Consider the following 15,695-nt stretch of genomic DNA (forward strand, 5'->3'; position numbering starts at 1 on the left):
TACCAGATTCATTATTAGTAGTTATAATGATAACAGGGGATTGTGTCATACATACTGTATGTAGAAAGCTATGGGTCAGGACTCGGGACTGAAAAAATATGTAAGAATGTCAATACTACGTTTGTGACAGGTTGTCATGAATCTGCCTTGCACTGTATAGAGACTGTAAGGAGAGGAGACAGAAAAGTGATGGGGCTCCACACTGGGTCTTCTGCTAATGGGGAGATGACTGATGAAAACATTATGTTTTAATATTGCACCTCTTCAGCTCTGACTTGTAGTGAATCTAATATCAGACAGATCTTATACGAGCACCTGTGTGTGTGTATCTGCCTGTCTACTGTGTGTGCGTGTGTGTATGTGTGTCTGTCTCTGTGTGTCTGTGTGTATGAGTGTGTGTGTGTGTGTGTCTGTGTGTATATGTGTGTTTGTGTGTGTGTGTGTGTGTGTGTGTGTGTGTGTGTGTGTGTGTGTGTGTGTGTGTGTGTGTGTGTGTGTGTGTGTGTGTGTACGTGTGAGTTAAAGATGTATGAGAGCCAAAAAAGGCTGTCTCCCCGCCACAGTCCCAGCTCAGCGACGGGAGACGGGGCCTGTGCATCGTCAGTCTCACGCAGGGGGAGGCAGAGAGGGACACGTCAGCCCAACAGGGTGGGCACTAAGACAGAGGCACCACTGTTAAATGATGCACACCCACACCGATACAGTAACACACACCATGACACACCTGTACAAATACAATACTGAACTATCCGGGGGAGACCACTAGTCGTCTTTCCCTGGTGTCTCCTCCTCTCTCGCTCCATAAAACGTTCCTACTGGGAGGAGGGAAGACAAGGAAAGACAGAGTGAGACAGAGCAGATGGAGTTATGGAGGAGAGAGATAGTCAGTGTGATAAAGGGGATGGAGGCAGACAGGAAAGCAGACAGAGACAGATGGAAGAAGAGAGAGAGGGGAGAAGAAAGAGAGAGGGGGAGGCATTGTGACAAAGCAGGCAACATCTAGAGTGCAAGAATACAACTATGGCTTTAACCCACCACTCCACATGCAACTGCAAAACACATCTGTCCAAAACTGAACAATAACCTATTACACACACGTACATAGACACACACACATGCACAGTGCACACACAAAGTCACAAACTTGTATAACAGACAAAAGCAACTTGTCTAAAAATACAAATATTAGTATATATTGTATTACTGTATACATTAATTAACAACTCTCTAGGCCATAAAACTCACTCGCCTCCGCCCCCTCTCTCTCACACACACACACACACACACACACACTACTTTCTCTCCTTCACTGTGTGTGTCAGTGAAGTGGTGGCTGGGCTATGGCTGCTGCAGGACATTCCAGGGGATGTTTTCAATAAGGGAATGAAGGCAGCATCAAGGAACTAGCAAATGCAAACCTGCTGAAACACTGCTCTCTGACTCCAAAACACTGTCACACCAGTTCCTCCTCCTACATGTACATGCATATTGCTGTGTTATATAGAGAAGGTGTGTGTGTGTGTGTGTGTGTGTGTGTGTGTGTGTGTGTGTGTGTGTGTGTGTGTGTGTTTAACTAACTGTTACAGTAATACTACAGTAACAGTAAAACTACAGAGAAAGTAACACTACTGTAATATTAACAGTAACAGTACAGTAACACTACAGTAACACTACAGAAAAAGTAACACTACAGCAACAGTAACACTACAGTAACAGCAACACTACATTAACAGTAACAATAACACTATAGTAACAGTAACAGCAACACTACATTAACAGTAACAATAACACTATAGTAACAGTAACAGTAACACAACAGTAATAGTACAGTAACAGTATAAGTAACACTACAGTAATAGTACAGTAACAGTATCAGTAACACTACAGTAATAGTACAGTAACAGTATCAGTAAAACTACAGTAATAGTACAGTAATAGTACAGTAACAGTATCAGTAACACTACAGTAATTGTACCAATAACAGTAACACTACAGAAACACTACAGAAACAGTAACACTACAGTAATACTACAGCAACAATAACAGTAACACTACAGTAACACCACAGTAACAGTACCAGTAACAGTAACAGCAACAATACAGTAACACTACAGTAATACTACAGTAACAGTAACACTACAGAGAAAGTAACACTACAGTAACACTACAATAACACTACAGAAAAAGTAACACTACAGCAACAGTAACAGTACAGTAACACTACAGTAACACTACATTAACAGTAACACTAACACTATAGTAACAGTAACAGTAACACTACAGTAACAGTAACAGTACAGTAACACTACAGCAACAGTAACAGTAACAGTACAGTAACACTACAGTAACAGTAACAGTACAATAACACTACAGTAACAGTAACAGTAACAGTAACACTACAGCAACAATAACAGTAACAGTACAGTAACACTACAGTAACACTACATTAACAGTAACAATAACACTATAGTAACAGTAACAGTAATAGTACAGTAACAGTATCAGTAACACTACAGTAATAGTACCAATAACAGTAACACTACAGAAACACTACAGAAACAGTAACACTACAGTAATACTACAGCAACAATAACAGTAACACTACAGTAACACCACAGTAACAGTACCAGTAACAGTAACAGCAACAATACAGTAACACTACAGTAATACTACAGTAACAGTAACACTACAGAGAAAGTAACACTACAGTAACACTACAATAACACTACAGTAACAGTAACAGTAACAGTAACACTACAGTAACACTACATTAACAGTAACAATAACACTATAGTAACAGTAACAGTAATAGTACAGTAACAGTATCAGTAACACTACAGTAATAGTACCAATAACAGTAACACTACAGAAACACTACAGAAACAGTAACACTACAGTAATACTACAGCAACAATAACAGTAACACTACAGTAACACCACAGTAACAGTACCAGTAACACTACAGCAACAATAACAGTAACAGTACAGTAACACTACAGTAACACTACATTAACAGTAACAATAACACTATAGTAACAGTAACAGTAATAGTACAGTAACAGTATCAGTAACACTACAGTAATAGTACCAATAACAGTAACACTACAGAAACACTACAGAAACAGTAACACTACAGTAATACTACAGCAACAATAACAGTAATACTACAGTAACACCACAGTAACACTACAGTAATACTGCAGCAACAATAACAGTAATACTACAGTAACAGTGACAGCGACAGTAACACTACAGTAACACCACAGTAACAGTACCAGTACCAGTAATACTACAGCAACAATAACAGTAACACTACAGTAACACCACAGTAATAGTACCAGTACCAGTAACAGTAACAGTAACACTAAAGTACCAGCAACAGTAACACTACAGTAACACTACAGAAACAGTAACAGTGACAGTAACAAAAACAGCAACAGTAACACTACAGTAACACTACAGAAACAGTAACAGTAACACTACAGTAACACTACAGAAACAGTAACAGTAACACTACAGTAACACTACAGAAACAGTAACAGTGACAGTAACAAAAACAGCAACAGTAACAGTAACAGTGAAAGTAACAGTAACAGTAACACTACAGTAACACTACAGAAACAGTAACAGTAACACTACAGTAACACTACAGAAACAGTAACAGTGACAGTAACAAAAACAGCAACAGTAACAGTAATAGTGAAAGTAACAGTAACAGTAACAGTGAAAGTAACAGTAACACTACAGTGGCAGTAACAGTGACAGTAACACTACATTAACAGTAACATTACAGTGAAAGTAACAGTAACAGTAACACTACAGTAACAGTAACAGTAACACTACATTAACAGTAACAGTAACATTACATTAACAGTAACAGTAACACTACAGTAACAGTAACAGTAACAGTTTCACTAATACCACGGTAACCGTAACAGTAACAGTAACACTACAGTAACCATAACAGTAATACTACAGTAACAGTAACAGTAACACCACAGTACCACTACTGTAACAGTAATAGTAACAGTACAGTGACAGTAACAGTAATATTAACAGTAACAGTACAGTAACAGTAACACTACAGTAACAGTAATAGTAACAGTAATAGTAACAGTAACCGTAACAGTAACACTACAGTACCACTACAGTAACAGTAACACTACAGTAATACCACAGTAACAGTAATAGTAACAGTACAGTGACAGTAACAGTAATATTAACAGTAACAGTACAGTAACACTACAGTAACAGTAATAGTAACAGTAACCGTAACAGTAACACTACAGTACCACTACAGTAACAGTAACACTACAGTAATACTACAGTAACAGTAATAGTAACAGTAACACTACAGTAATACTCCTGTGACAGTAAGAGTAACAGTACAGTGACAGTAACAGTAATATTAACAGTAACAGTACAGTAACAGTAACACTACAGTAACAGTAATAGTAACAGTAATAGTAACAGTAACCGTAACAGTAACACTACAGTACCACTACAGTAACAGTAACACTACAGTAATACTACAGTAACAGTAATAGTAACAGTAACCGTAACAGTAACACTACAGTACCACTACAGTAACAGTGATAGTAACAGTAACACTATATTAACAGTAACAGTAACTCTACAGTAACAGAAACAGTAACAGTAACAATACATAGCAGTAACAGTAACACCCTGGATCATACAGTACAGAACAAAGCACTGGATATATAGAGAGAGGGGGAGGTTCAGACAGTACGAAAAGACAGTCTGTCCTAACATACTGTTGATGTACCATAGCCTCAGTGATTCTTTCCTTTGACTAATAGTGTGATTACTTGGTACCTAGCAGAGCAGCATGTACAGTGAATTGCATAAAGTGGAGCAGCAATGCCCACTTCACTATAACACCACTCTCATGCCAGAAACGTTCCCCCCAACAGGGGGCACCAGAGAGAGTCAGAGAGTATTTATTTTCTGCTTGTTATGTTATGACTCAATGATCCCCACTCTTTTCATAAATAAGCTGTGTATGAAAATGAATAATGCCCTTGAGACGCTATATGTCATTACCCAGAGTCAGACACACACCGTGTACCATGGGGCTGCTAGAGCGTTGGGACTGTGGGGAGATTTTGGCATGAGGGAGAGGGTGTGGGGGGCGGATGCTGTGGCAAGATGAATGGCCTGCCCAAACCACATTATACACACATTGTATAGTTTAATTACCCCCGGAAAAAGCATGGAACAACACAGGTAACTCTAGAAGGCCTTAACCTGAGCGTCCGCTCTTTTCCTCCTGTTCTTGTTTTCTTTCTGTAGTTTGGACATGGTTCCTGGAGAACGGCATCCAAGGTAAATGCTGCGGGGGCCGTTAATAGTTATCGGCCATATGGAAGGAAGGAGCTCTTATAAACACTAGTTCTCCTCCAGCTCTTCTCTACTCTGAGGAGACTGCAGCTGGGAAGATGGAGAGGGTGCCAGAGAAGACCCTGGATGGATGGCCAAGACAGACAGACAGCGACAGAGGAAGACAAACAGACAGAGATGAAACATAGACAGACAGATGGTGGTAGAGAGAAAGAGTCCCGGTCTGTGTTCCCATAGGCCTCCCCAGTACTATGCTCTATGAATGCATCTATAATGTGCTACGCATGTTTATCAGGCATTAGAACACTTCATAAGTAAAGTGGTAGCAGAAGTTGATGTCAGAAGGTGACTGTGGGATGTTTTGATATCAGCTTTTCTGAGGGCTGCTTCAGGCAGAAACCTAGAGGAAACGTAGGTCTCCACGGCCTGGTGCTCACGTGTATGTACTCCCTGGGTTATCACCCGGTTATGGCCGCGCTGCAGCCGTTTCCCATCAGCTCACACTACCTGTCAGCCCTCACACACACACACACACACACACACACACACACACACACACACACACACACACACACACACACACACACACACACACACACACACACACACACACACACACACACACACACACACACACACACACGCACGCACGCACACACACACACACACACATACATACATACATACATACATACATACATACATACATACATACATACATACCGGCCTTTCAGCTGAAGGAACGCAGATGAACAGACAGACAGATGGCCCACTCACAGGTGACTTGGCACTCTCCTGTTCACCTCTCAGGCACCCAGGAGAGGTCATCACAGGCCATTCACCATACACCAAACCGTCTACACCAACCCTATACCTCCCAGTCTACCCTACACCATTACTACATCAGAGTCTATACCTCCTAGTCTACCCTATACCAGCCCTACATCAGAGTCTATACCTCCTAGTCCACCCTACATCAGTACTACATCAGAGTCTATACCTCCCAGTCCACCCTATACTAGCCCTACATCAGAGTCTTTACCTCCTAGTCCACCCTACACCAGCAATACATCAGAGTCTATACCTCCTAGTCCACCCTATACCAGCCCTACATCAGAATCTATACCTCCCAGTCCACCCTACACCAGTACTACATCAGAGTCTATACCTCCCAGTCCACCCTACACCAGCAATACATCAGAGTCTATACCTGCTAGTCCACCCTATACCAGCAATACATCAGAGTCTATACCTCCTAGTCCACCCTATACCAGCCCTACATCAGAGTCTATACCTCCTAGTCCACCCTACACCAGCAATACATCAGAGTCTATACCTCCGAGTCTATACCTCCTTGTCCACCCTATACCAGCCCTACATCAGAGTCTATACCTCCTTGTTCACCCAACACCAGTCCTACATCAGAGTCTATACCTCCTAGTCCACCCTATTCAAGCAATACATCAGAGTCTATACCTCCTAGTCCACCCTATACCAGCCCTACATCAGAGTCTATACCTCCTTGTCCACCCTACACCAGTCCTACATCAGAGTCTTTACCTCCTAGTCCACCCTACACCAGCAATACATCAGAGTCTATACCTCCTAGTCCACCCTATACCAGCCCTACATCAGAATCTATACCTCCCAGTCCACCCTACACCAGTACTACATCAGAGTCTATACCTCCCAGTCCACCCTACACCAGCAATACATCAGAGTCTATACCTGCTAGTCCACCCTATACCAGCAATACATCAGAGTCTATACCTCCTAGTCCACCCTATACCAGCCCTACATCAGAGTCTATACCTCCTTGTCCACCCTACACCAGTCCTACATCAGAGTCTTTACCTCCTAGTCCACCCTACACCAGCAATACATCAGAGTCTATACCTCCTAGTCCACCCTATACCAGCCCTACATCAGAATCTATACCTCCCAGTCCACCCTACACCAGTACTACATCAGAGTCTATACCTCCTAGTCCACCCTATACCAGCCCTACATCAGAATCTATACCTCCCAGTCCACCCTACACCAGTACTACATCAGAGTCTATACCTCCCAGTCCACCCTACACCAGCAATACATCAGAGTCTATACCTGCTAGTCCACCCTATATCAGCAATACATCAGAGTCTATACCTCCTAGTCCACCCTATACCAGCCCTACATCAGAGTCTATACCTCCTAGTCCACCCTACACCAGCAATACATCAGAGTCTATACCTCCGAGTCTATACCTCCTTGTCCACCCTATACCAGCCCTACATCAGAGTCTATACCTCCTTGTTCACCCAACACCAGTCCTACATCAGAGTCTATACCTCCTAGTCCACCCTATTCAAGCAATACATCAGAGTCTATACCTCCTAGTCCACCCTATACCAGCCCTACATCAGAGTCTATACCTCCTTGTCCACCCTACACCAGTCCTACATCAGAGTCTTTACCTCCTAGTCCACCCTACACCAGCAATACATCAGAGTCTATACCTCCTAGTCCACCCTATACCAGCCCTACATCAGAATCTATACCTCCCAGTCCACCCTACACCAGCAATACATCAGAGTCTATACCTCCTAGTCCACCCTATACCAGCCCTACATCAGAATCTATACCTCCCAGTCCACCCTACACCAGTACTACATCAGAGTCTATACCTCCCAGTCCACCCTACACCAGCAATACATCAGAGTCTATACCTGCTAGTCCACCCTATACCAGCAATACATCAGAGTCTATACCTCCTAGTCCACCCTATACCAGCCCTACATCAGAGTCTATACCTCCTAGTCCACCCTACACCAGCAATACATCAGAGTCTATACCTCCGAGTCTATACTTCCTTGTCCACCCTATACCAGCCCTACATCAGAGTCTATACCTCCTTGTTCACCCAACACCAGTCCTACATCAGAGTCTATACCTCCTAGTCCACCCTATTCAAGCAATACATCAGAGTCTATACCTCCTAGTCCACCCTATACCAGCCCTACATCAGAGTCTATACCTCCTTGTCCACCCTACACCAGTCCTACATCAGAGTCTATACCTCCTAGTCCACCCTATACTAGCCCTACATCAGAGTCTATACCTCCCAGTCCACCCCATACCAGCTCTTCATCAGGGTCGTGTAGAGTATTCCCAAAATGGGAAAATGAAAATGAGTGTTCTTATCGGACATATTGAAGCAGTAAATGTTCTATATGGTCCCGTGCCTACAAACCCAAAAGCACCCCTACTCCCCAACTAAACCCCCTACTCCCCCTCTAATCCCCTACTCCTCCACTAAACCCCCTACTCCTCCACTGAACCCCCTACTCCTCCATTAAACCCCCTACTCCCCCACTAAACCCCCTACTCCTCCACTGAACCCCCTACTCCTCCACTAAACCCCCTACTCCCCCTCTAATCCCCTACTCCTCCACTAAACCCCCTACTCCTCCACTGAACCCCCTACTCCTCCACTGAACCCCCTACTCCCCCTCTAAACCCCCTACTCCCCCACTGAACCCCCTACTCCCCCACTAACCCCCCTACTCCCCCACTAAACTCCCTACTCCCCCACTAAACCCCTACTCCCCCTCTAAACCCCCTACTCCCCCACTGAACCCCCTACTCCTCCACTAAACTCCCTACTTCCCCACTAAACTCCCTACTCCCCCACTAAATCTCTACTCTCCCACTAACCCCTACTCCACCTCTAAACCCCCTACTCCCCCACTGAACCCCCTACTCCTCCACTAAACACCCTATTCCCCCACTAAACTCCATACTCCCCCACTAAACCCCTACTCCCCCTCTAAACCCCCTACTCCCCCACTGAACCCCCTACTCCCCCACTAAACCCCCTACTCCCCCACTAAACCCCCTACTCCCCCTCTAAACCCCCTACTCCCCCACTAAACCCCCTACTCCTCCACTAAACCCCCTACTCCTCCACTAAACGCCCTACTCCCCCACTAAACCCCCTACTCCCCAAATAAACCCCCTACTCCCCCTCTAAACCCCCTACTCCCCCACTAAACCCCCTACACCTCCACTAAACCCCCTACTCCTCCACTAAACCCCCTACTCCCCAAATAAACCCCATACTCCCCCACTACAGCCCCTACTCCCCCTCTAAACCCCCTACTCCCCCACTGAACCCCCTACTCCCCACTAACCCCCCTACTCCCCCACTAAACTCCCTACTCCCCCACTAAACCCCTACTCCCCCTCTAAACCCCCTACTCCCCCACTGAACCCCCTACTCCTCCACTAAACTCCCTACTTCCCCACTAAACTCCCTACTCCCCCACTAAATCTCTACTCTCCCACTAACCCCTACTCCACCTCTAAACCCCCTACTCCCCCACTGAACCCCCTACTCCTCCACTAAACGCCTTATTCCCCCACTAAACTCCATACTCCCCCACTAAACCCCTACTCCCCCTCTAAACCCCCTACTCCCCCACTGAACCCCCTACTCCCCCACTAAACCCCCTACTCCCCCACTAAACCCCCTACTCCCCCTCTAAACCCCCTACTCCCCCACTGAACCCCCTACTCCTCCACGAAACCCCCTACTCCCCCACTGAACCCCTACTCCTCCACTAAACCCCCTACTCCTCCACTAAACCCCCTACTCCTCCACTAAACCCCCTACTCCCCCACTGAACCCCTACTCCTCCACTAAACCCCCTACTCCCCCACTAAACCCCCTACTCCTCCACTAAACCCCCTACTCCTCCACTAAACCCCCTACTCCCCCACTGAACCCCTACTCCTCCACTAAACCCCCTACTCCCCCACTAAACCCCCTACTCCTCCAAACTGCTCTCTCTCTCTCTCTCTCTCTCTCTCTCTCATTCCTTAGCTCTGGCTGGGATGACTGGTTTTGGTTCACTTGTTATCTGTGGTTCACATGGGTTTCTGTGTTCCCAATGAAAACACTTTTTAATAAAGGAAGAATGTATCTTCAGATTCATCAAGCCTTATTTCCTCTGCCGGTTCACTGGAATGCTGGTCATGGATTAATTAGATGAAAATTAACTAGTTACTCCTAATACACATACAGAGTATGCCCATGCACACACAACCACACACACACAAACACGCACACATGCACGCACACACACACACGCACGCACACACACACAGGCTCGCATGCAAACACACACACACACACACACACACACACACACACACACACACACACACACACACACACACACACACTCCCCTCTCCTACAGGACACAATGCACCATTCAGGAAACATTAGCAGCATCAGCATGGAATTCTAATTGAAACAAACAGCTCATGGTTCCTTTATTTCTGGATTTGGGAGGAACTGCTGGTAATTGGCACTATAGCTGTGTGTGTGTGTGTGCATGCACGTACTTTTGCGTTTGTGTGGGTGTGTGTGCGTGTGTGAGTGTATTTTACATATGTTTCTTCATGCCAGAGATCTGGGAACCATTGAAGACTATTATTGTCCTGCTCTTTCTCCAGTTTTGCTTTCAAACATGTGAATTAGATAAAATTGTTCACCAATTGTTCACCATAAACACACATTAACATTCTTACAAACACTCACTAGACACAAAACTGATATCTCTTTCTCACGTGCTATCACACACACACACACACACACACGCACACGCGCACACACACACACACACACAAACATGCACGCTCGCAACTGTAACCGTGAGCATTCCTTGCATCCACTGAGATGTGGGGTGTGTATCACTGTAAGTTCCTCTCCTCAGCTCTACGCTCCATTAGTCTTTACTGGTGGCTGGAGGCAGCTGAAGGAGGGCTGAGGTGCAGGGGAGCACTGTGAACATGGCCTCCTGACTTCATCTGTCTCCTCTGCTCTGGCTGACAAAACCCACCTCTGACTGGGCCATAAAGAAAGATCATCTACCATTTACTACTGTCCCCCCATCCACCCTGCCGCCACTTCCAGCTCCCTCTGTCACATCACTAAGCTTCAGTGCTGCTGAAAAACAGACACACAGAGTTTCTGTAAGCACCAGAGATGGGGTCCCATTGAAGTGCCCATAGGCACAGATCGAGGTTCAGATTACCATCCCTAAATCCTCCCCTTAATCTGTAGAGGTGACCATAGATCAGGGTTTCCTGGACTCATGACCTCCCAAACCTCCCCACTCACCTGCACCAAAAGCAAAGAAGAAGGTCTGGGAGGGGTTTCGCTGGATGAGGGCGGAGATGCGGCGTGCCATTCGCTCATTGCGTTTGTAGATGAGCTCCTGACGGAAGTAGCTGTCAATCTGCAGCGCCGTGGTCCTCTCATGGGCCGGTAGGGAACTGTTGATGAAGTGAGGGAGCTGAGAGAGCGCGATAGAGAGTGAGAGAAAGAGAGAGAGAGAGAGAGAGAGAGAGAGAGAGAGAGAGAGATAGAAAGACAGAAAGAAAGAAAGAAAGAAAGAAAGAAAGAAAGAAGAAAGAAAGAAAGAAAGAAAGAAAGAAAGAGGGAAGGAAGGGGGAAGAGAGAGCGGGAGAGGGAGGGGAAGGGGATAGAAAAGGAAAGCGAGAGGGACAGAGTGAGAGAACAGGGAAAGAGAGAAGGACAGAGTGAGAGAAGGAGGGTGTTAGTGATGTCCTGGCACACGTGTGCCCGTGTGAGTGTGCAACCTGGCAGGAGAAAGTGTTCCTGACATTTCTGCCAGTGTGTGTAGCATGACAGCCTGATGGAAAATGACTACCTGCTACAGAGAGAGAGAGAGAGAGAGAGAGAGAGAGAGAGAGGACTGATTCTACTGATGTGTGTATATGTATAGGTTGAGGGTTAGGGTTAGGGAAAATAGGATTTTGAATGGGACTGAATTGTGTGTCCCCACAAGGTTGTGTGTGTGTGTGTGTGTGTGTGTGTGTGTGAGAATGTGTGAGAATGTGTGTTTAATTGCGGTTTGATTGATTTACAGCCGACAGCGTCCTGGCTGTAGTCAGCGCTTGGCCGGCTCAGAGGGCTAGGCAGGCCGTTAATCTGCAGGGATGATTAGAGGTCCTGGGGGAATCGGAGTGGAGTGGGAGGGAGTCTGGCGTTTAGAGGGGGGCCTCAAGGGCCACCTTTACAGGGGTAGTCTGAGGATCCTGCTCTGCTCTATTATACAGCTGCACACACACATACACACCAGGGCCAGGCTGCAGACTGCACCTGAGCCCCACTATACTGCTCTCAGGGAGTATCCTGTTCAGTTTCCTACAGCTCTGGGGTCAAAGTGTTTGTTAGGAACAAGTTCCTCTCCACTTCCTGACCAGGGCTACTCTCCCCAGTGGAGATGGAGGGAGCGAAGGGAGAGGGGAAAAGAAGAGAGAGATGGAGAAAGACAGGAAGGGGTTATCAGGAAAAGAGTTCAGAGGGTACAGGGGTGTGTGTGTGTGTGTGTGTGTGTGTGTGTGTGTGTGTGTGTGTGTGTGTGTGTGTGCGTGTGTGTGTGTGTGTGTGTGTGTGTGTGTGTGGTTGTATTGTCTCTTGGGGCTTTGTCTCTTGGAGGGCCCTGAACTGTACTGTATGATGTGGACACCTGTAGCTGCTGATCACAGCCTGAGTCTGATTGCAACTAGCTCTCTCAGTCTCAAGTCAGAATTAGACATTCATCCATGTTTGTCAAATTTCGAAGTTGTTGCAAACGTCACATTTCAAACTGCATTAACTCTGTATTTTTAAGTTTAGGGTTAAGTTCATGCATTAACTCTGAATAGTTAAGGTAAGGGTTAAGGTTTGGGATAGGCTTAAAAAGCTGGATTCAAAATTGCAACCTTTGGAACCTTCAGAGGCAGATGCTTACTCCCATCTGCATCCCCGTCAACAACACCCTAGCAAAACCCAAACCTACTTGAAGGTTCACAGCGCTCACTGCTGCCCCTAGTGGCCAATTTTCTACATCATCTTCCAACGTCCTCAAACATTTTAAGGCTCCCAAGTGGCGCAGCGGTCTAAGGCACTGCATCTCAGTGATAGAGGCATCACATAGACCCTGGTTTGATACTGGGCTGTATCACAACCAGCTGTGATCGGGAGTTCCATAGGGCGGTGCACAATTGGCCCAGCGTTGTTCGGGTTAGGGGAGGGGTAAGCCTTCATTGTAAAATAAGATGGATGTTGAATACTGACTTGTATCACGGGTGACTTGGCTGCTGATTGAGCTGCAGCACTAAATATGATGAAAAGGACTGGACAGCTGCATGAAAAGCATCTAATTACATAGGTATGTGTGAGTGATGAGCTGCGCTGTTAGCGTCAATAGTCTCTAGCCATTAAAAACTGATGGTCCACAAATCTAATTGAATCTGAACAACCCTTTAACTGTAATAGAATATGGAAAAATATGACCTTGGCATCCCATAATCTGAACCATCAATTTATACACTTTAGGTTTGTTCACAGACTGTATTTAACACAAAGGAAACATTTTACGATGAAATTGGCCTCAACTCCTAAGTGTTCACTGTGTCCCCTAAATCAGGTAGGCACATTCCTTTACAGTGGAGCAAAAAAGTATTTAGTCAGCCACCAATTGTGCAAGTTCTCCCACTTAAAAAGATGAGAGATGCCTGTAATTTTCATCATAGGTACACTTCAAATATGACAGACAAAATGAGAAAACAAATCCAGAAAATCACATTGTAGGATTTTTAATGAATTTATTGGCAAATTATTGTGGAAAATAAGTATTTGGTCAATAACAAAAGTTTATCTCAATACTTTGTTATATACCCTTTGTTGGCAATGACAGAGGTCAAACGTTTTTTGTAAGTCTTCACAAGGTTTTCACACACTGTTGCTGGTATTTTGGACCATTCCTCCATGCAGATCTCCTCTAGAGCAGTGATGTTTTGGGGCTGTTGCTGGGCAACACGGACTTTCAACTCCCTCCAAAGATGTTCTATGGGGTTGAGATCTGGAGACTGGCTAGGCCACTCCAGGACCTTGAAATGCTTCTTACGAAGCCACTCCTTCGTTGCCCGGGAGGTGTGTTTGGGATCATTGTCATGCTGAAAGACCCAGACACGTTTCATCTTCAATGCCCTTGCTGATGGAAGGAGGTTTTCACTCAAAATCTCATGATACATGGCCCCATTCATTCTTTCCTTTACACGGATCAGTCGTCCTGGTCCCTTTGCAGAAAAACAGCCCCAAAGCATGATGTTTCCACCCCCATACTTCACAGTAGGTATGGTGTTCTTTGGATGCAACTCAGCATTCTTTGTCCTCCAAACACGACGAGTTGAGTTTTTACCAAAAAGTTATATTTTGGTTTCATCTGACCATATGACATTCTCCCAATCTTCTTCTGGATCATCCAAATGCTCTCTAGCAAACTTCAGACGGACCTGGACATGTACTGGCTTAACCTGTTAGAGCTCTAGGGGCGCTATTTCATTTTTGGATAAAAAACGTTCCCGTTTTAAGCGCGATATTTTGTCACGAAAAGATGCTCGACTATGCATATTCTTGACAGTTTTGGAAAGAAAACACTCTGAAGTTTCAGAATCTGCAAAGATTTTGTCTGTAAGTGCCCCAGAACTCATTCTACAGGCGAAACCAAGATGATGCATCAACCAGGAATTAGCAGAATTTCTGAAGCTCTGTTTTCCATTGTCTCCTTATATGGCTGTGATTGCGCAACGAATGAGCCTACATTTTCTGTCGTTCGCCCAAGGTCTTAGCAGCATTGTGACGTATTTGTAGGCATATCATTGGAAGATTGACCATAAGAGACTACATTTTCCAAGTGTCCGCCTGGTGTCCTGCGTCGAATTCGGTGCGCAATTGCCAGCTGCTTCTACTTTACCATTTGATTCAGGGGAGAAAGCATGTGTCCAAGAACAATGTATCAATGAAGAGATATGTGAAAAACACCTTGATGATTGATTCTAAACAACGTTTGCCATGTTTTCAGTCGATATTATGGAGTTAATTTGGAAAAAAGTTCGCGTTTTGAGGACTGAATTTTCGGATTTTTTTTGGTAGCCAAATGTGATGTGTAAAACGGAGCTATTTCTAATACACAAGGAATCTTTTTGGAAAAACTGAGCATCTGCTATCTAACTGAGAGTATCCTCATTGAAAACATCAGAAGTTCTTCAAAGGTAAATGATTTTATTTGAAGGCTTTTATGTTTTTGTTAATGTTGCGTGCTGGATGCTAACGCTAATGGCTAACGCTAAATGCTAACGCTAGCTAGCTACTTTTACACAAATGATTGTTTTCCTATGGTTGAGAAGCATATTTTGAAAATCTGAGATGACAGTGTTGTTTACAAAAGGCTAAGCTTGAGAGATGGCATATTTATTTCATTTCATTTGCGATTTT

At 44.8% G+C, this 15,695-nt stretch overlaps 1 protein-coding gene across 2 annotated transcripts in view; it reads right to left on the bottom strand.

Moving 5' to 3' along the window:
- Window positions 1-15,695, bottom strand: part of trabd2b (TraB domain containing 2B) — a 94,643-nt gene that overhangs the window by 8,869 nt on the left and 70,079 nt on the right. For both annotated transcript variants that reach the window (XM_036978104.1, XM_021603941.2), the window contains exon 4: window positions 11,529-11,703. In XM_036978104.1, coding sequence (XP_036833999.1) covers window positions 11,529-11,703 — 175 coding nt within the window. The remainder of the gene's footprint in view (window positions 1-11,528; window positions 11,704-15,695) is intronic.

Source organism: Oncorhynchus mykiss, chromosome 5, assembly GCF_013265735.2.
Source record: "Oncorhynchus mykiss isolate Arlee chromosome 5, USDA_OmykA_1.1, whole genome shotgun sequence".
In the NCBI taxonomy this organism is placed as follows: Eukaryota; Metazoa; Chordata; class Actinopteri; order Salmoniformes; family Salmonidae; genus Oncorhynchus; species Oncorhynchus mykiss.